Raw genomic sequence first — 21,188 nt, forward strand, 5'->3', positions numbered from 1 at the left:
TACTTTGCCTTTCATAAACAAAAGTCCACGTCAAATTTGAACCACCTACGGAAGGCCGCTGTAACCAACCTACAGATAGTTAAACTCGAAATCAACTAAGTATAGTTTCTGAGTTTCTGTGATGTCATATCCCACCAAGACAGATTACCTCTCATGGTAACATTGCTGAGAGTAGTCATTGGGCCTGTGGGGTTACATGCAAGTACTACAACGGCACTCGGTAGAGAGCATTCCTCCGCCAGGCTGAACAGTCTATGTTTTGTATCCAACCGATAGGCCGGATCTCGATTCGGACCTGAACCGAAATCGAATCGGCTTGTTCTTGTCGCCAAACCAACTCATCCACCAAGTTTTGTCATAAGATGTCCACAAATTTTAGAAATATCATGCTATGTATCACTTTTGGCTCTATATCTCTATGGTGAAGAATCACTTGAAAATTAAATAATTCTTTGATCCGGATCCATATTCGGATCTTCACCAAAATCAAATTGATTCGTCCTTGTCACAAACACAACTGTCCACCAAGTTTTGTCTGAATCTACCCACAACTTTTTGAGATATCGTACTATATATCGGTTTTAGCCCCATTTCTCAATGGTGAAGATTAACTTTTAAAATCCTCATATTCAGATGCGGATCCAGATCTTCACCAAAATCAAATCATTTCGTCCTTGTCACATCCCCAACCTGTCCACCAAATTTCGTCTGAATCCGTCCACGAGTTTTTGAGATATCATGTTCACAAACAAACAAACAAACAAACAAACAGACATAGGTGAAAACTCGTTTACTTCTTATTCTCAGCTAAGCAAACTCGTTTACTCATCTTCATTCCCCAATATCTAAGAATGTTTCGAAAAGGCAAGACGATGAAAAGGTTCCGATGAAATAAGTCAGTTGGATTTCAAAAGCTTCGTACACTGTTTCTAATGGCCATCCCACTTTGAAATTGTGGCCCCTGTCGGGCAGACCAGAAATTCATGGATCGGTCCATCAGACTAACATTTTGGACTAAAAATGCAACTACGGTGAATTTCCCAGTAATTTATGTGGAGTTTGCTTTCTCTTGTCCAAGATTTGATGCAGAACTCAGACATGACGTCACATTCGTTTCACAGCCAATCGTGGACAAGCCCTGCCGGCCCATTTCGAAATTAATTGGTATTAACGGAAAAGCACTTGCTACACTTAATGGAGGTAAACTGAAAAAAATCCAAAGTAATCAGATCTAGTAATTATCATTTTTTGAAATTTGTTGAATTTAAAAGACAGAATTGATTTTTTTTTTTTTGAGGAAGTTCAACTCTCTAGCGAATCTATTACCATGCTTGTATTTTCTCGGTCTAGTTAATGAGTTTCTTTTTCTGTTGAATTGGATCAGACTAAAACGAATGATTGGCACAATAGGAGCAAGGGGTGTAGTATCGAGGAGCGTATTGCCCTTCAGAGAATTAATTAATCCAGCTTTCCTTATATCACCGGATAAGCTAAAAATTACTGCAATATCTTCCGCAAGAGTGGTCCATTAGGTTTGTACTGAGCAACCATCTCACCTAATAAGCGCTCTTCCTGGTTTTCACAACCAGTGAAGGCTCTATGAATGATAAACCTCCAATGATATATTAGCTCTAATATCACATTGCAATTTACTACTTTATACTAGGTTTTACCAAAAAAAAAATCTTAAATGGCAAATTTGAAATCGGCCTTTTTACAAGATTCTGCAACCCGGGTTAGTTTTAACACACCTTGGTGACCCCGCCCCTCAATACCTGTCTGGGTTCTGTGGACACACATGCATCTGGAGGAGGATGCGCTGCGTGAAGGACTTGAAGCATTGTCCACATTTCCACAGATGCCAATCACTAAACTCTACCCCAAGCTGGCTGGTGGATGTCGGACTTGCTAACACCTTCTGCCCACCTCCACTTCCACCACCACCGACTCCTCCACCAATACCCAAGCTACTCCCACCAGCGTGGGCAACTCCAGCTCCACCGTTGAAGCTGGCACTCCCATGATCACCAGAGAGAATACCACGTGTAGTACCGGCGCTAGGTCGATGGACAGCTGGAGGAGGAAGCCGACAGGACTTGCCAAATGGAACTTCTAGTTGAGACACCATTTCCATAACGGTGGTTGGGGCATTGGCTGTGGGTGAAAAAGAAGAGATGTTGTTGTTATGGTTTCATGAGTTTAATCTTCCTGGTTGTCCATATTGTGTCAGTTTGAGTCACGTTTTTCAACTGATATTTGGATGGTCATCCTATCGGGCAGGCAGTGTATAAGCTGAAGGAATTCTTCAGATCTCACTAGAAGTGACGGTTATTGTAGCGAGGAATCTCCCATTAAACTGCTTGTCAGCCTGTCCCCCGCACAGCAGGAGACGGGGTTTTGCACTCACTTCTGTGTGACTGGGCCATAACATTTTTTTTTCCAATTGAGTTTTGTCATCAACTGTTCAACAAAGCTTTACGATGAAAATATGGAGAAGACAAATTAATAACTTGGTCAAAAGGTCAAAGGTCTTCGTCACATTTAATCACCAACTTTCATTCAATAGACGTGAAATTTTAGAAATTTGCATATTGGGTCACTGAATTTGGTTTACCAATCAAAAGCTATAAGCCGATTGTTTTTTTTAGATCAAAGGTCAAATATCAAGGTTGCATAAAATATCAAATATCACGTGCCTTCGATACGGTCTGGCACAGCTCTGCTCACCAAACTCTCCTCCTATGGTATCCATGGAAATCTCCACGCATTGCTGGTGAACTTCCTCTCTGGTCGTAGTCAACGTGTGGCCCTGAATGGATTTCTCTCATCTCCTCTTCCTGTTCAGGCTGGAGTTCCCTCGGGCAATGTTCTGGGCCCTGTGCTTTTTCTGGTCTTCATCAATGAGCTCTCCGACTCTCTGGGAAATCCTCTCTATCTCTTTGCTGATGACTCCGCTCTCTGCCGCTCCATTCCTCATCCCTCAGATCGGCAGTCTGCAGCCTCCTCACTCTCTGCAGGCCTGGACAAAATCACAGACTGGTCAAACAAGTGGAACATGTCTTTCAATCCTGACAAATCTCACACTCTTACTATGTCTCTCCGAAAAGACCATCTGCACAACCCTCCCATCTACTTTCTGCATAATCCTCTCCAAGAAGTTCTGTCACTCAAGCTTTTGGATCTCACTATCTGCCATGATCTTCCCTCGGAAAACCACATTTCCAATCTGGCCTCCAAAGCCAGTCACCGACTGGGCATCCTCCGTCGTGCGAAGTCCTTCCTTGGCACACCTGAGCTCCTCACCACATACAGTCACATGAAAAAGTAAGTACACCCCATGTAAAGTTTTGACTTTTTCAACATATTTCAACATTCAGCTATTTGATCTTCATTTCAACAATATTGACAGATAAAAGGGATATAATATAACAAATATCATGAAACATTTACATTTTGTAGTCCATTGTATAATTTAAATAAACATAAATGCAAATTTCGCATGTGGAAAAAGTAAGTACACCCCTACATTTATCACTACTTCAAATACCTAAAATTAGAATCAGGTGCACCAGCTCAGGTGCAAATGATTAGAACATCGTTAGAGAGGATCTTGGAGGAACCTGTCTTATTTAAACCTCAGACATTTCGTTTGGTTTGCTCTTTGTTGTTGAAGTGTGCGTCGTCACAATGCCGAGATCAAAAGAGCTCTCTGAGGCCTTCAGAAAGAAGGTTATAGATGCCTACGAATCTGGGAAGGAATTTAAAAAGATCTCCAAACAATTTGAAATCAATCATTCGCCTGTCCGGAAGATCATCGACAAGTGCCAACTTGTTCAGGCCAGGCCGCCCCAGCAAGTTCAGCCCGAGAGCAGACTGCAAGATGCTGAAAGAAGTCTCGAAGAACCCCAGAATGTCATCACGGGACCTACATGTAGTTCTTGCCACTGTTGATGTCAAAGTGCACGAGTCTACCATTAGAAAGAAGCTGCACAAATTTGATCTACATGGGAGGTGTGCCAGGAGGAAACATTTGCTGTCCAGAAAGAACATCAGGGCAAGACTAAAGTTTGCCAATGAACACCTAGGCAAAGACCAGCACTTCTGGAACAAAGTGCTCGAGACAGATGAGTCAAAGGTAGAGCTATTTGGCCACAGTACCAGAAGACATGTTTGGCGAAAACCAAGGACAGCCTTTCACCACAAGAACCTGATACCAACTGTAAAGCATGGTGGTGGAAATGGTTTGGTTTGGGGCAGCTTTGCTGCACCAGGGCCTGGGCAGCTCACCATCATAGAATCCACTATGAATTCTTCATTGTACCAGAGGGTGCTTGAGGATAATGTGAGGCCATCTGTCGGAGAGTTGAAGCTCAACCAAAGGTGGACCTTGCAACATGACAATGACCCTAAACATACCGGTAAATCCACAAAGGAATGGCTGAAAAGAAAGAAATGGAGGGTTCTGGAATGGCCAAGTCAAAGCCCAGATCTAAATCCCATCGAGATGTTGTGGGGGGATTTGAAACGAGCTGTGCATGCAAGAAACCCCTCAAACATCGCACAGCTGAAATAATTCTGCATGGAGGAGTGGGAAAAAATTTCTCGCAGTCGATGTCAAAGACTGGTAGACAGTTATAAGAAACGCTGACTTGAGGTTGTTTCTGCCAAAGGGGGCAATAACACCTATTAGAGCCAAGGGTGTTCTTACTTTTTCCACATGCGAAATTTGCATTTATGTTTATTTAAATTATACAATGGACTACAAAATGTAAATGTTTCATGATATTTGTTATATTATATCACCTTTATCTATCAATATTGTTGAAATGAAGATCAAATAGCTGTGTGTTGAAATATGTTGAAAAAGTCAAAACTTTACATGGGGTGTACTTACTTTTTCACGTGACTGTACAAGGCTTTCATCCGCAGCTCAATGGAATACTGCTCTCCCCTCTGGGCCGGTGATCCTGCCTCACACCTAGCTCGGCTTCACGCTGTTGAAACCAAAGCTTTCAGCATCATTGGAATCTCCTGCGATGATGGTAACTCACTCAAATGACAAAATTCAAATGGTAAATTTAAATATCAGGTCAATTGGATGAAAATTGATGATTTTAGGTGACACTGACTTTTAACCTTTTGACCTTTTGGCAAAAGTTTGAATTCGTCTTCTCCATACTATCATAATAAAACGTTTGGTGAAAATTTGGTGACATTAGCTCAAATGGTTAAAAACGTTATGAAACACACACACACACACACACACACACACACACACACACACACACACAAAGAGTGGTTGCAAAACCCTGTCTCCTGCTACGCATGGGAATGACAGTTCAGACAAAAGGTAGAGGTTTCTGCAATGAGAAGGTAGTGCAGTCTTTTGCCACAGCTTATTTGCGAGATGTCAGCGATGCACCTTTACAATGTTCATCCAGTAACTCCATCCCACGGAGGAAAGGTAAAGTCCATGTAGTCACCGTACCTGATCCTATATGGATTAAGACCAGTCCGTCATCAATTACCGGCACCACAAGCAAATTCCAAATCCCTGTCCTAACCTAAAGGGGGCACTGCATCAGCGGCACAGCCACGCCCTCAACCAATGATGCTACCCTGCAGCCTTGTTGTGAATATGAAAGAAGAAGAAGATCTGATTCCTAACTCCCTTCGTAAATTTGAAGAATAATTGTTTTCGATCCTTGTATTTCACATTTTAAAAGCTGTGCAACCTCTAAAAGTGCTGATTTTATTTTCTCGAATTTAACTTCCACTAAATCAATTTACAATTCCCATGTACATTTTCATCCCCATTCCCTCCCCATTATGTACAACACACATGTGCAGGGAAAAAAAAAAAATCTTTGGCTTATCTGACACCATAAAAAGTAAGCGATTAAACAGCGGTCCAAATGAAAATCATCTTCTCTGGAGTTTGACTCCTTCACCGCTCTGTCGCACGTATGTATAAGCTACTACACTAGTACTATGGTACATTACAAGCAGAATTCATGATTATCAAGATAAATTACCCACCATAAGTCAATAAGCCATGGTGGGTAGGAAGCACACATAGGAAGCACACATTATGCCAGCCATAGATGTATTTTAGGAACACACGTCATCAGGAAATGAAGGGGTTAAACTACCATTACAAAGTTCAACTGGTAGGCCGGATTACATCCACTGATAGCCCGGATCTGGATCCGGACCTGAACAAAAATATAATCGGCTTGTTCTTGCCACCTAACCAACTCACCCACCAAGTTTTGTCATGATCCGTCCACAACATTTTGAAATATTATGTTATATATCAATTTTTGGCCCCATCTACCAATGTTGAAAAGTCACTTTAAAATCATCGGATCCAGATCTTCACCAAAATCGAATCGGAACACCCAACCTGTCCAACACGTTTCGTCCGAATCTGTCCGTAACTTTTTGAGATATCCTACTATGTATCGTTTTTGGCCATATCTCCCAATGGTGAAGAATCACATAAAATTAAATAATTCTCATATCCGAATCCACATTCAGATCTTCACCAAAATCGAATCGGATCGTCCTTGTCAGACACCCAACCTGTCCAACACGTTTCGTCCGAATCTGTCCGTAACTTTTTGAGATATCCTACTATGTATCGTTTTTGGCCATATCTCCCAATGGTGAAGAATCACATAAAATTAAATAATTCTCATATCCGAATCCATATTCAGATCTTCACCAAAATCGAATCGAATCGTCCTTGCCAGACACCCAACCTGTCCAAAAGGTTTCGTCCGAATCTGTCCGTAACTTTTTGAGATATCCTACTATGTATCGTTTTTGGCCCTATCTCCCAATGGTGAAGAATCACATAAAATTAAATAATTCTCATATCCGAATCCATATTCAGATCTTCACCAAAATCGAATCGAATCGTCCTTGTCAGACACCCAACCTGTCCAAAAAGTTTCGTCCGAATCTGTCCGTAACATTTTGAGATATCCTACTATGTATCGTTTTTGGCCCTATCTCCCAATGGTGAAGAATCACATACAATTAAATAATTCTCAAATCCGAATCCACATTCAGATCTTCACCAAAATCGAATCGAATCGTCCTTGTCAGACACCCAACCTGTCCAACAAGTTTCGTCCGAATTTGTCCGTAACTTTTTGAGATATCCTGCTATGTATTGCTTTTGGCCCTATCCCCCAATGGTGAAGAATCATATAAAATTAAATAATTCTCATATACGAATTCATTTTCAGATCTTCACCAAAATCGAATCGAATCGTTATCGTCAGACACCCAACCTGTCCACCAAGTTTCGTCCGAATCTGTCCGTAACTTTTTGAGATATCCTGCTATGTATCGTTTTTGGCCCTATCTCTCAATGGTGAAGAATCACATAAAATTAAACAACTCCCATATCCGAATCCATACTCAATGGTGAAGAATCACATAAAATTAAACAACTCCCATATCCGAATCCATACTCAATGGTGAAGAATCACATAAAATTAAACAACTCCCATATCCGAATCCATACTCAATGGTGAAGAATCACATAAAATTAAACAACTCCCATATCCGAATCCATACTCAATGGTGAAGAATCACATAAAATTAAACAACTCCCATATCCGAATCCATACTCAGATCTTCACCAAAATCGAATCGAATCGTCCTTGTCAGACACCCAACCTGTCCACCAAGATTCGTCCGAATTTGTCCGTAACTTTTTGAGATATCCTACGATGTATCGTTTTTGGCCCTATCTCCCAATGGTGAAGAATCACATAAAATTATATAATTCTCATATCCGAATCCATATTCAGATCTTCACCAAAATCGAATCGAATCGTCCTTGTCAGACACCCAACCTGTCCAACAAGTTTCGTCAGAATTTGTCCGTAACTTTTTGAGATATCCTACTCTGTATCGTTTTTGGCCCAATCTCCCAATGGTGAAGAATCACACAAAATTAAATAATTCTCATATCCGAATCCATATTCAGATCTTCACCAAAATCGAATCGAATCGTCCTGGTCAGACACCCAACCTATCCAACAAGTTTCGTCCGAATTTGTCGGTAACTTTTTGATATATCCTGCTATGTATCGATTTTGGCCCCATCTCCCAATGGTGAAGAATCACATAAAATTAAATAATTCTCATATCCGAATCCATATTCAGATCTTCACCAAAATCGAATCGAATCGTCCTTGACATACACCCAACCTGTCCACCAAGCTTCGTCCAAATCTGCCCGTAACTTTTTGAGATATCCTGCTATGTATCGTTTTGGCCCTATCTCTCAATGGTGAAGAATCGCTTAAAATTTCTTGGATCCGGATCTTCACTAAAATCTAATCAATTTGACCTTGTCACACACCCAACCTGTCCACCAAATTTCAGCAATATCAGTCCACAAGTTTTGCAATATCTTGTTCACAGATAGACAGACAGACAGACAGGGGTGAAAACGTAACCTCTGTCCTCTTTCGGTGTCGCAGCTAAAGATAAGATGAGCTATCAGAACTCTCATCAATTTCTGCACTGTCATTCTCAAAACCTTCTGTACTCAATGCAAACGACACCTCCAAATGTCACCCTCATTTTCCCCCTTGAAACCCACCTCCCTTCCAAACTCACTGCGACTGTCCTGCGGAGTGTAATGAATGGGAATTCCCAGGAAGGACGTGTAACCGTCGTCGTACCACACCAGAAGCTCCGAGCCCCGCGGGATGTCCAGACAGACCCGGTAGAACACGCATGACCTGACCAGGCCGCATGGAAGGAAACGCTCCATAAACATGAGACCCTTCAGTTAAGTTTTTAATTGAGCTTTTCCAAACAACCGCTCGATGTGTGCGGCTTTGTATGTACGGTACATTGGGACGGTGCGCACCTCCAGCTACTTTACCCACAATGAGCCACTTCATCCACCCGAATTAGCCTAGTGTTGGCTTAGCGGTTTGGGTGCCGGCTTGGGATCCTAGGATCCTGGGGTCGAATCCCGGTCGATCGCTGAATTAACACCAGGGTGGTTGACTCAGCCTGTCATCCTTCCGAGGTCCGCAAATTGAGTACCTGTTCACTGGTAATTCCCTGTGTGTCGCAAGAGGCGACTAACAGGGTTGGTGGCAGGAAGGGCATCTGCCCGTAAAACATTGCTCCAAAAAAATGGGACCACGGTGCACGAAAAAGGCCAACCCCTGCTCTGCGGGGGAAAATGGCCTCCAAAGGTGTTTTTTTTCATCCATCAGAATTATTAACCAAAGCAATTCTGATTCTGATGATTCTGAATACAGAGCGCCGATGCTGCCGAAGCAGTTTCTTGGCAAGGAGTATACAGGGTGGAAGTTGTCCTTGCCTTCCCAACAGTAGTTATGGCAGGAATTTGTAGTTTGTTAATTTTGTTATCTTCGCAGAGGACACCGTGGGATCTTTAACGTCCACCAACTAATTCCGGCAGACGGGACGCCCGGTTTAACGTCCACCTAGAGACGGCACACACCTTGATGAATAACCCTGCCTGTGAAACCCCTGGGTGGCAGTTTATAGCCGGGTCGGGATTCAAACCCAGGATAGGCAGCTTAGAGGTGCGTACCTTTCAAAAAGCGTCGACCATTTTGTGCCAGCACTCTTCCGAATTCTAAATTCCTGGTATAATCTACAGGTGCAATGCATCAGTGTCAAAGCTCTAACTCGAAGATTTGGCAAATGTGCAATCAAATGCAGGTCAAATATGCACGCGTTCACATCAATACAGAGTCGTAGGCCAAAGAATTTCCAACCACCAAAACAATCGCCTTCCAGGTCTAAAACCTGATATTGGCTCATCTTTCATCGTCGGTTCACCGCTCAAGGGCCCCATTGGCCACATTGCGGTTATATAGACCAGGAAGAGTACGAATGAGCAGAGGTGGTCAGCTCGACCGCTTTGGAATTCGGTCAGTAGTTGTTAGGGTTAGGGTTGTTGTTAGGGTTAGCGTTAGGGTTAGGGTTAGGGTTAGGGTTGGGGTTTGCATTAGGGTTAAGCCACATATCGCCAATTTCACGGCCACATATCGAATCGTAGTTGCTCCTACCGACTCTCAGAGCTGTTAGGATTAGGGTTAGGGTTGTTGTTAGGGTTAGGGTTAGGGTTAGGATAAGGGTTTGCGTTTGGGTTAAGCCACATATCGCCAATTTAACGGCCACATATCGAATCGTAGTTGCTCCTACCGACTCTCAGAGCTGTTAGGATTAGGGTTAGGGTTGTTGTTAGGGTTAGGGTTAGGGTTAGGATAAGGGTTTGCGTTTGGGTTAAGCCACATATCGCCAATTTCACGGCCACATATCGAATCGTAGTTGCTCCTACCGATTCTCAGAGCTGCTTATCGAGCGCGTCGTGGGTTCATGGAGTGCGCTGCAGAGAAAACCTCATTGCATGCTTCAGTTGGCTTTGGAAATCCTCAAAGAAAATGAATTATCTGACGATGTTACAAACGATTAGCCAATACAATAACGACGTGTTAATTTGAGGGATCAAGTGGTCAATATTGCCGTTTGGTGAAACACCTGAGGAATCCCAGGAGGTTTTCCTAAAACTTGGACTTGACTTGGAGATGGAAAGCCTTTACTCATTTATTTATTTTTTGACCGTCGTTGATTTACGTGACCGTCCATGGGAAAAGAAATGGCAACACGAACAGTTCAGTATCGAATGGAATGCTTGAGGAGACGTCCCAGTTCGTGCAGCTCATCTGCTCTTCTTGAAACGCTGTTTTGTGTCTGCCTCGTTTAGATTTACCCCAGCAGAGGTCATTGGCACTGAAGTAAACAAAGTAAGAAAATCTTGAAGCTGAAATGCTCCATCCTGGGTTCTTATCGACTCGCAGTTCAAACCTAAAGTTCGTTGAAGAATCCAAAAGGCCAATCACCTCGTCCACCCCCCACACACACACGGCCCTCGCAGGCCTGCAAAAGCCTCTGGAATCCATGTCTCACGCTCGTCAATGAGCTTATGAAGAGCGAAGCGAGGTTGATTCGGCCACCCGGTGCGACGAGATTTCGGGGAAACTCCTTTAAACCAGCGCTAAGCGTCTTCAATATCCGCAACACGTCACATCAAGCAAAACTAGACCAGTCTCTTGAGGGACGCTGCAGCGGAATTGCTCGGTATCATGGTTTCACGGATCGAGAGAATGGACGCAATAATCGTCGTGCTGCTCTCGCACTTTTATACACAACGGCATTCCTGCGTGCTCGGTCAGGAATTTCTCAATCGACGTCAGCCACAATTGAAGGAAAACCGAAGATTTGATCTTGTAATAGGATGAAACAGCCATGCTTATCCCAATAGGAATCTCAGGATAAGGACGACTCGTTTTTGCAGCTTTTTCACATTACAGCTGTCTGGTTATGGGTTAATTGCTGGCAGAGTGTAATTCCAATCTAAAAATGTCGTCCCAGTGGGTGACGTTAGCCAGGGCTGGGCGAGGGAATTTGCCGCACAAAGCACGGAAAGCCGTCTATCCTTTGTGGAATCATTTGCACGTACTGTACATGGTGATGTGAGATATAATTGGATGTGCACAATGTATTCTTAATTAATACACAATTGCACTCTGTTTTAAGTGCAAATCAAACAATGACATCTTGATTCCAAGTGACGTGCAATAATGTGATTACGCAGTCAATTCTTGTTAAGGTGAATATATATATATACAATATACATATATATATATATATATATATATATACATACATATAGATAGAATATATAGATGGCATACAGTCACGTGAAAAAGTAAGTACACCCCATGTAAAGTTTTGACTTTTTCAACATATTTCAACATACAGATATTTGATCTTCATTTCAACAATATCGATAGATAAAGGTGATATAATATAACAAATATCATGAAACATTTACATTTTGTAGTCCATTGTATAATTTAAACAAACATAAATGCAAATTTCGCATGTGGAAAAAGTAAGTACACCCCTACATTTGTCACTACTTCAAATACCTAAAATTAGAATCAGGTGCACCAGCTCAGGTGCAAATGATTAGAACATCGTTAGAGAGGATCTTGGAGGAACCTGTCTTATTTAAACCTCAGACATTTAGTTTGGTTTGCTCTTTGTTGTTGAAGTGTGCGGCGTCACCATGCCTAGATCAAAAGAGCTCTCTGACACCGTCAGAAAGGAGGTTATAGATGCCTATGAGTCTGGGAAGGGATTTAAAAAGATCTCCAAACAATTTGAAATCAATCATTCCACTGTCCGGAAGATCATCAACAAGTGGAGTAGATTCCAAACAACTGCCCACTTGTTCAGGCCAGGCCGCCCCAGCAAGTTCAGCCCGAGAGCAGACCGCCAGATGCTGAAAGAAGTCTCGAAGAACCCCAGAATGTCATCACGGGACCTACAGGTAGCTCTTGCCACTGTTGATGTCAAAGTGCACGAGTCTACCATTAGAAAGAGGCTGCACAAATTTGATCTACATGGGAGGTGTGCCAGGAGAAAACCTTTGCTGTCCAGAAAGAACATCAGGGCAAGACTAAAATTTGCCAATGAACACCTTGGCAAAGACCAGCACTTCTGGAACAATGTGTCTGGACAGATGAGTCAAAAGGTAGAGCTATTTGGCCGCAGTACCAGAAGACATGTTTGGTGAAAACCAAAGACAGCATTTGACCACAAGAACCTGATACCAAATGTAAAGCATGGTGGTGGAAATATTATGGTGTGGGGCAGCTTTGCTCCATCAGGGCCTGGGCAGCTCACCATCATAGAATCCACTATGAATTCTTAATTGTACTAGAGGGTGCTTGAGGATAATGTGAGGCCATCTGTCGGAAAGTTGAAGCTCAACTGAAGGTGGACCTTGCAACATGACAATGACCCGAAACACACCAGTAAATCCACCAAGGAATGGCTGAAAAGAAAGAAATGGAGGGTTCTGGAATGGCCAAGTCAAAGCCCGGATCTAAATCCCATCGAGATGTGGGGGGATTTGAAACGAGCTGTGCATGCAAGAAACCCCTCAAACATCGCACAGCTGAAATAATTCTGCATGGAGGAGTGGGCAACAATTTCTCCCAGTCGATGTCAGAGACTGGTAGACAGTTATAAGAAACGCCTACTTGAGGTTGTTTCTGCCAAAGGGGGCAATACCACCTATTAGAGCCAAGGGTCTACTTACTTTTTCCACATGCGAAATTTGCATTTATGTTTATTTAAATTATACAATGGACTACAAAATGTAAATGTTCCATGATATTTGTTATATTATATCACCTTTATCTGTCAATATTGTTGAAATGAAGATCAAATAGCTGTATGTTGAAATATGTTGAAAAAGTCAAAACTTTACATGGGGTGTACTTACTTTTTCACGTGACTGTATATAGATGGCATATATATATATGGCATATATAGATGGCATGTATAGATGGCATGTATAGATGGCATGTATAGATGGCATGTATAGATGGCATGTATAGATGGCATGTATAGATGGCATGTATAGATGGCATGTATAGATGGCATGTATAGATGGCATGTATAGATGGCATGTATAGATGGCATGTATAGATGGCATGTATAGATGGCATGTATAGATGGCATGTATAGATGGCATGTATAGATGGCATGTATAGATGGCATGTATAGATGGCATGTATAGATGGCATGTATAGATGGCATGTATAGATGGCATATATAGATGGTATATATGGATGGCATGTATATATATATATATATATATATATATATATATATATGTTCTGTGTCCTTTTCAACTCATCAACTATTCAGCTGAGTGAGAGCCGACTATTAACATTTAAATTAACATGAAAGGTATATCACGGGATCTTGAACAAACTTCAGTTCACACAATTTGCCAACACTTCACACTTCCCTTTGAAGAAGGGAGCGCTCCACCTCTTACACCAGGCCGCACTCGTAGCCGGATCGGATTCTGCCGGAAGGTGGAGGCAGGAGTAGACGGCTCAAAGATGAGCACACAAAGATGTCGGTATCATAGGATGGGTGGGGGAGGGGCTGCGGGAGGTGGGGGGTCGGGAGGGGAAGGGGAGTTCCAGAGCATCTCATGATGTTTCCATGATGGCAGCTGTTGGATTTATCAGCTACGGTGCTGATAGCCGGTCCTTTTGTTTGCGTTTGGTACTAACTTTTGCAGTATGCATGTCCCTTATCTCCATCACAAGGCGCGCCTTCTAAACACGCAAGTTATCATGATGGATGCTTGCTGGAGAGTTTGTGTTGTGACAGAGAAGAACGGAAAAAAATTTGTTTATAAAGAAAATAACGTCCTTTGGAATGATTTATGGAAACTTGTTATTATAGGAATTGATTATTTATTGCTTCTGTTCATCTGTCTGGTGCTATCGCCATTGTGCGCTTATTTATCTGTGATTGAAATAACAAAATGTGGTCTTTTGTTTGATACATCCGTAACATCCTTTGGAATATGGAACGATCGCGTGAAGCAAGCCGTGAATGAAGCATTTGCATCAACCTCGCTTCGTGAACACTTTTGGCGAAGCCGGCGATCCCTCCCAACGGAATGAAGACCTCGTCCTGCTGTTGAAGGATAGTGTCGATCTGCGTGGGCGGACAGGTAGAACAACGGATGGAATCTACATGACGTTGATCGAGGTATGCTAACCGCCACGGGAAGCAAGGAGAAGCTGATGCTTCAGGGCGCTAACCCTTCTTCGGAGCAAAATATCCTGTTGGACCCTCTTGCCCTGCCGAAGAGTTGAGGAACAGAACGTGAACTTCTACTTGCTTTCTGTGGTGGATAGCATATCTCAATAAATGTCCTGTTGGTTTAATCCATTAATCACTCCTCACAGAACGAATGTAGCACATTTTCCACCACCATGATAGTCGGCATTGCTGCTTAGCTTTGCTCCAAATGTTACTTCCGAGTTCAAAATCACAATACATGACCGGGGAAGAACCGGGTCCATGACCGGGTCCAGCAAAAAAGATCATATATATTTCGAATTACTCCAACATGCAGAATGAAAAATCACTCATAGAGCGACACTTGGCAAAAGAGAACAAAGTAGAATTGCACTCAGTAGAGCATCCTTTCGACCTCAAAAATAATTTGTGGTTGAATTCTGTGACCTGATGTGCAAATCTTCTTCAAATTTCAAGTCAATCGGATGAAAATTGAGGATTTTAGAAATTTGGCCTATGTTGACCGTTTGGCCTATGTTGACCTCAAATATACTTGGTGGTTGAATTCAGTGACCAGATATGCAAGTCCTCTTTAAATTTCAAGTCAATCGGCTGAAAATTGAGGATTTTAGAAATCTGGCCTATGTTGACCTTTTGGCTTATGTTGACCTCAAATATACTTGGTGGTTGAATTCAGTGACCAGATATGCAAGTCCTCTTCAAATTTCAAGTCAATCGGCTGAAAATTGAGGATTTTAGAAATTTGGCCTATGTTGACCTTTTGGCCTATGTTGACCTCAAATATACTTGGTGGTTGAATTCAGTGACCAGAAATGCAAGTCCTCTTCAAATTTCAGGTCAATCGGATGAAAATTGAGGATTTTAGAAATTTGGCCTATGTTGACCTTTTGGCCTATGTTGACCTCAAATACACTTGGTGGTTGAATTCAGTGACCAGATATGCAAGTCCTCTTCAAATTTCAAGTCAATCGGATGAAAATTGAGGATTTAAAAATTTGGCCGATGTTGACCTCAAATATACTTGGTGGTTAAATTCAGTGACCAGATATGCAAGTCCTCTTCAAATTTCAGGTCAATCGGATGAAAATTGAGGATTTTAGAAATTTGGCCTATGTTGACCTTTTGGCCTATGTTGACTTCAAATATACTTGGTGGTTCAATTCAGTGACCAGATATGCAACTCCTCTTCAAATTTCAAGTCAATCGGATGAAAATTGAGGATTTTAGATATTTGGCCGATGTTGACCTCAAATATACTTGGTGGTTGAATTCAGTGACCAGATATGCAAGTCCTCTTCATATTTCAAGTCAATCAGATGAAAATTGAGGATTTTAGAAATTTGGCCTATGTTGACCTTTTGGCCTATGTTGACTTCAAATATACTTGGTGGTTCAATTCAGTGACCAGATATGCAAGTCCTCTTCAAATTTCAAGTCAATCGGATGAAAATTGAGGATTTTAGAAATTTGGCCGATGTTGACCTCAAATATACTTGACCAGATATGCAAGTCCTCTTCATATTTCAAGTCAATCAGATGAAAATTGAGGATTTTAGAAATTTGGCCTATGTTGACCTTTTGGCCTATGTTGACTTCAAATATACTTGGTGGTTCAATTCAGTGACCAGATATGCAAGTCCTCTTCAAATTTCAAGTCAATCGGATGAAAATTGAGGATTTTAGAAATTTAGCCGATGTTGACCTCAAATATACTTGGTGGTTGAATTCAGTGACCAGATATGCAAGTCCTCTTCATATTTCAAGTCAATCGGATGAAAATTGAGGATTTTAGAAATCTGGCCGATGTTGACCTTTTGGCCTATGTTGACTTCAAATATACTTGGTGGTTCAATTCAGTGACCAGATATGCAAGTCCTCTTCAAATTTCAAGTCAATCGGATGAAAATTGAGGATTTTAGAAATTTGGCCGATGTTGACCTCAAATATACTTGGTGGTTGAATTCAGTGACCAGATATGCAAGTCCTCTTCATATTTCAAGTCAATCAGATGAAAATTGAGGATTTTAGAAATTTGGCCTATGTTGACCTTTTGGCCTATGTTGACTTCAAATATACTTGGTGGTTCAATTCAGTGACCAGATATGCAAGTCCTCTTCATATTTCAAATCAATCGGATGAAAATTGAGGATTTTAGAAATTTGGCCGATGTTGACCTCAAATATACTTGGTGGTTGAATTCAGTGACCAGATATGCAAGTCCTCTTCATATTTCAAGTCAATCGGATGAAAATTGAGGATTTTAGAAATCTGGCCGATGTTGACCTCAAATATACTTGGTGGTTGAATTCAGTGACCAGATATGCAAGTCATCTTCATATTTCAAGTCAATCAGATGAAAATTTAGGATTTAAGAAATTTGGCCTATGTTGACCTTTTGGCCTATGTTGACTTCAAATATACTTGGTGGTTCAATTCAGTGACCATATATGCAAGTCGTCTTCAAATTTTAAGTCAATCGGATGAAAATCGACAATTTTAGAAATTTGACCTATGTTGACCTTTTGACCTCAAAAATAAATAAGATTCTGTTGGACCATAAACTCCACCATTTGGTGAAGTTTCGTGAAGATCGGTTTAAAATTGTGACTTGTAGGCAAGTACAAGTGAGTGGACAGACAAACACACACACACAAACCGGAGTGATCAACATACTTGTCAAGAAAAAAAATTGCCAAGCAAAAAGCATACGCGTAGCAGACAAATGTGAGATGACGTGTGTATTGTAGTTGGACCTCGGTGATACAATAGCACCACGAAACATACGCTACTGTGGAAGTGAATGATCAGCCTTAAAGGACAGAAAATCATGACCAACAATGGGGGCCTAACCTTTGAGGATACGATAGCTACGTAAGAGGTATTGGTGAAACTGATCGCACCTGTATTGCACAAGAGCCAAGTTCTGCTCTCCGCGGTGCCGGGCACATCGGATGTATCGCATCCAGCCGCAGCGCTCGGGCTCACTCCCATCAACGAAGTGCAGGAGGGTACCGTCCGCATCGAATACCTGCGTGGTGCCAGAAGTGGATAAAACATGGCCGTCACAAGGCGCAAATGCTGATCGTCACTGCATTGGACGGTGCGAGCACTAACGGAAGCATTACAGAACGTGGTGGTCTTTGTGTTGGTAGGGGTTCTCATAGAATTACCTTTCAACCACGACACCTAGGGGAAAGCAAGAAAACAACAACAAATGGTGGGGATCGCATTCGAGATTACATGAGATTACATTGTTGCAGTTTTTTTTTACCCCCGGGGAGAAAGAAACACACACACACACATAGAATAAATCTACTTTTTCATAGTATTCTGTTTGGCTTTGAAGTACAGTATCGTGTATTGATGTAAGCAAATATGCATTGTGACTGCAGTGAGAAATACCATACGTGCATTTTCTTATTCTACATTATTTTCTACACCCATTTGTCGCATCACATGTCACAACTCAAGTACTTTCTCCGCTGAAGTTCCGCAATGAGGCCGTGCCTTCTGCTCCTAAACCTCCTCGCAATTGTTGCGGAAACCGCCTCAAACCAGTTTGGTGAAGATTGAGGTCCAGAGCATCACCGATAGATCCATCTAGATTCTAGATCCATCACCGATAAGTTAACAGCGTGCCAAAAACCCGAAGCCAATCTCAAGATGCCACCGGAGGGCGAAGCGCTAACACACCAATTAGGTACGAGGGGAGGATACTCCCACAGGTGCATATCCTCCTATGGGAATGTGGGGGGCGGGACTTGAGCGAAGAGGGTAGAGGAATCCCCATAAAAGGTGGCGCATACAGTCCACAAAAGCTTCTTTTCAGAAACCAGAGCTTGTAGATTATTTTGAGCTTCTCACTTCTTTTTCGTCCACACATGAAAGTTCCTTGTGGTTATTTAGTGGGTTTCCTATCTATCTTTGCTTTTGCTTTGCTTATTCATTCTCGCTTTTCTCTTTCGCTGCCTTTCACTATTCTGCTCACCTTTCCTTTCATTCTCATGCCTTTATTTTATCATTCGCACACATGCTTCACCTCTCGTCCTTGCCCATCTTCACAATGAGTCCGGTCGCTACACTTGTGCCGCCCGGTTAAATCACCGGCCCCACTTTGCCTCGCACACTTCCGGGCATTTCCCACCACAACGCTAACATCAGGTTCGCATCACTCATGACCCATCGCTGAGCGTATGGAGATGGAGGGGTGTTGGTGTGAATATTCTTGTGTGTATATGTATGTATGTATGTATATATATATATATATATATATATATATATATATATATATATATATATATATATATATATATATATATATATATACTTGCATATATAAGAAATTTCCTGCTTTGCAGATACGTGCATGTTTTAATACTCATACACGCTTGAACGCATTTCATGTCTTGACTTATTACCTCCTCCACCTAAATTGGGTGGAGGTTGTTTTCACCCCTGTCTGTCTGTTTGTTTGTGAGAAGGATATCTCAAAAGGTTGAGGATGGATTTGGACGAAATTTTTTGGACAATTTGGCTGTCTGACAAGGATAAAGTGACTCGATTTTGGTGAGGATCTGGATCCGGATATTTGAATGTTTAAAGTGATTCTTCATCATTGAGAGATGGGGCCAAAAACGATACAGCCTATAGCATAACATTTGAAAAAGTTGTGGACGAGTTAAGACAAAGCTAGGTTGGTTAGGTGACACAACAATTGGTCCCGCTCGGCCAACTAATTAAGATCTGTTGCGTGTTCACCGGCACATTCGTCGCTCATTTCTCGGTCTTCTTTGTATGGTAACACAAAATTGGGCGTGCGATCCAGCGGGAAATTCTGGAGCGACTGGCTATCGTGGTCTTTTATCAGTAATCTGCAGCAATAATGCAACAATATAATCTCCTCTTGGAAGTTTCCGGAAGTGACGGCCATCACAATATCATACAATATAGAATCCGTCTTGTGTGTTTATTTGACTTGTATGCACTCCTCCTCCACTGAGTGAAATCTACTGATTGTACTTGGGGTGTGCCCAGGAAGGTTTTAGGCATTTTAAAAAATTCATAGTCATGGGGTTCAGCAGGGGGGTGGGGGGGCAACAGGATTTTAGAATTTGTTCAGGGTGCCATCGATAGCTCGCCTACTCTTCATGCAGGACACCCGTGGGATCTTTAACATCCACCAACTAATGCTGGCAGATGGGCATCCAGTTTAATGTCTATCTGAGGGATGGCACACACAATGATGCCTCGCCCTGCCCGTGAAACACCAGGGTGACAGTTTGTAGCTGGGCTGAGATTCAAACCTTAAGCCAGACAGCTCAGACATGAGTATGCATACATCTCGGCTACACTGCCAGCCCCTGTACTTTAATGTGATTTACAAGGACAATCTTACTATAATTCACCAAATGTCCGTCCATCCATTCGAAGGTACTGCAAAAAAGGCTGAACCGATCGCAACTATATTTTGGGTGGGTATTCCTGGGACCCCTGGGAGTAAAATAGGCTGTATTGTTTTTCCAATTTTTCCAAGTTTTCCAATTTTCCAGTTTTTCCAAACATGATGGAATAATATTTACCGATATGAACAGTGATGTGGCTTTGTTGAAATTCTACGTACCAGGAGAGAGTAGATCGACTCCTGACGAACTCTTCCTATATAAATGTGTGGCTCCGAAGTAACACGGCAGCGTGTGCAAAGCGACTGAGAAACAGGTGTAGCGGCCGCTTCCGTGTTACAGATTCGGCACGCACTCTTCACACATAAACGTGCGACTGAGAAAGACGTGTAGCGGCCGCTTCCGTTTTACAGATTCGGCGTGCACTCTTCACACATAAACGTGCGACTGAGAAAGATGTGTAGCGGCCACTTCGGTGTTACAGATTTGGCGCGCACTCTTCACACATAAACGTGCGACTGAGAAACAGGTGTAGCGGCCGCTTCCGTGTTACAGATTTGGCGCGCACTCTTCACACATAAACGTGCGACTGAGAAAGACGTGTAGCGGCCGCTTCCGTGTTACAGAATTCAATCTTTTTTCAAAATGGGTGCCATGTACTGTTTAGATTTTGATGAGTTGCGTGTGATATGATTCAACGGATGGTTATATGAATCATTGAAAATTTTTTAAAACCCTTCAATTTCTGATATTTTGCCTTTTCATTTGGGCCTCCCAATTGAAGCCCAGCTCGTAGGGTGGGTACCGTTGCTAGTAACAGACAATGGCCAAACACAGATAGCATATGCGATTTGAAGCTGTACCTTGAGTGAGCATCATGGGTCATCGATTAGGATGAGAACACGAAACAGGTCAACCTGGACAAGTAGTGCTAATGCAGTACATGAGAGAATTCTCACCCATAACCAAATCTCATGATCCTATTTCAAGCTGAACAAGTGATACAAACAAATGTATGAGTCACATAATCTGTACGTAACGAGATGTATGAACTACTCCAGTAAAGGTAGA

The 21,188-nt window shown here is 42.1% G+C and overlaps 1 protein-coding gene across 1 annotated transcript in view; it reads right to left on the reverse strand.

Moving 5' to 3' along the window:
* Positions 1 to 1,294: 1,294 nt before the first annotated feature.
* LOC137421989 (putative histone-lysine N-methyltransferase PRDM6) overlaps positions 1,295 to 21,188 on the reverse strand; it is a 118,862-nt gene continuing 98,968 nt past the window's right edge. The window contains exons 4-6 of the mRNA XM_078773020.1: positions 17,619 to 17,746; positions 8,644 to 8,768; positions 1,295 to 2,154 (exon numbers count right to left, since the gene is read on the reverse strand). Coding sequence (XP_078629146.1) covers positions 1,769 to 2,154; positions 8,644 to 8,768; positions 17,619 to 17,746 — 639 coding nt within the window. The 3' untranslated portion in view covers positions 1,295 to 1,768. The remainder of the gene's footprint in view (positions 2,155 to 8,643; positions 8,769 to 17,618; positions 17,747 to 21,188) is intronic.

This window comes from Myxine glutinosa, chromosome 2 (genome assembly GCF_964187855.1).
Source record: "Myxine glutinosa chromosome 2, kmMyxGlut1.1, whole genome shotgun sequence".
NCBI lineage: Eukaryota > Metazoa > Chordata > Myxini > Myxiniformes > Myxinidae > Myxine > Myxine glutinosa.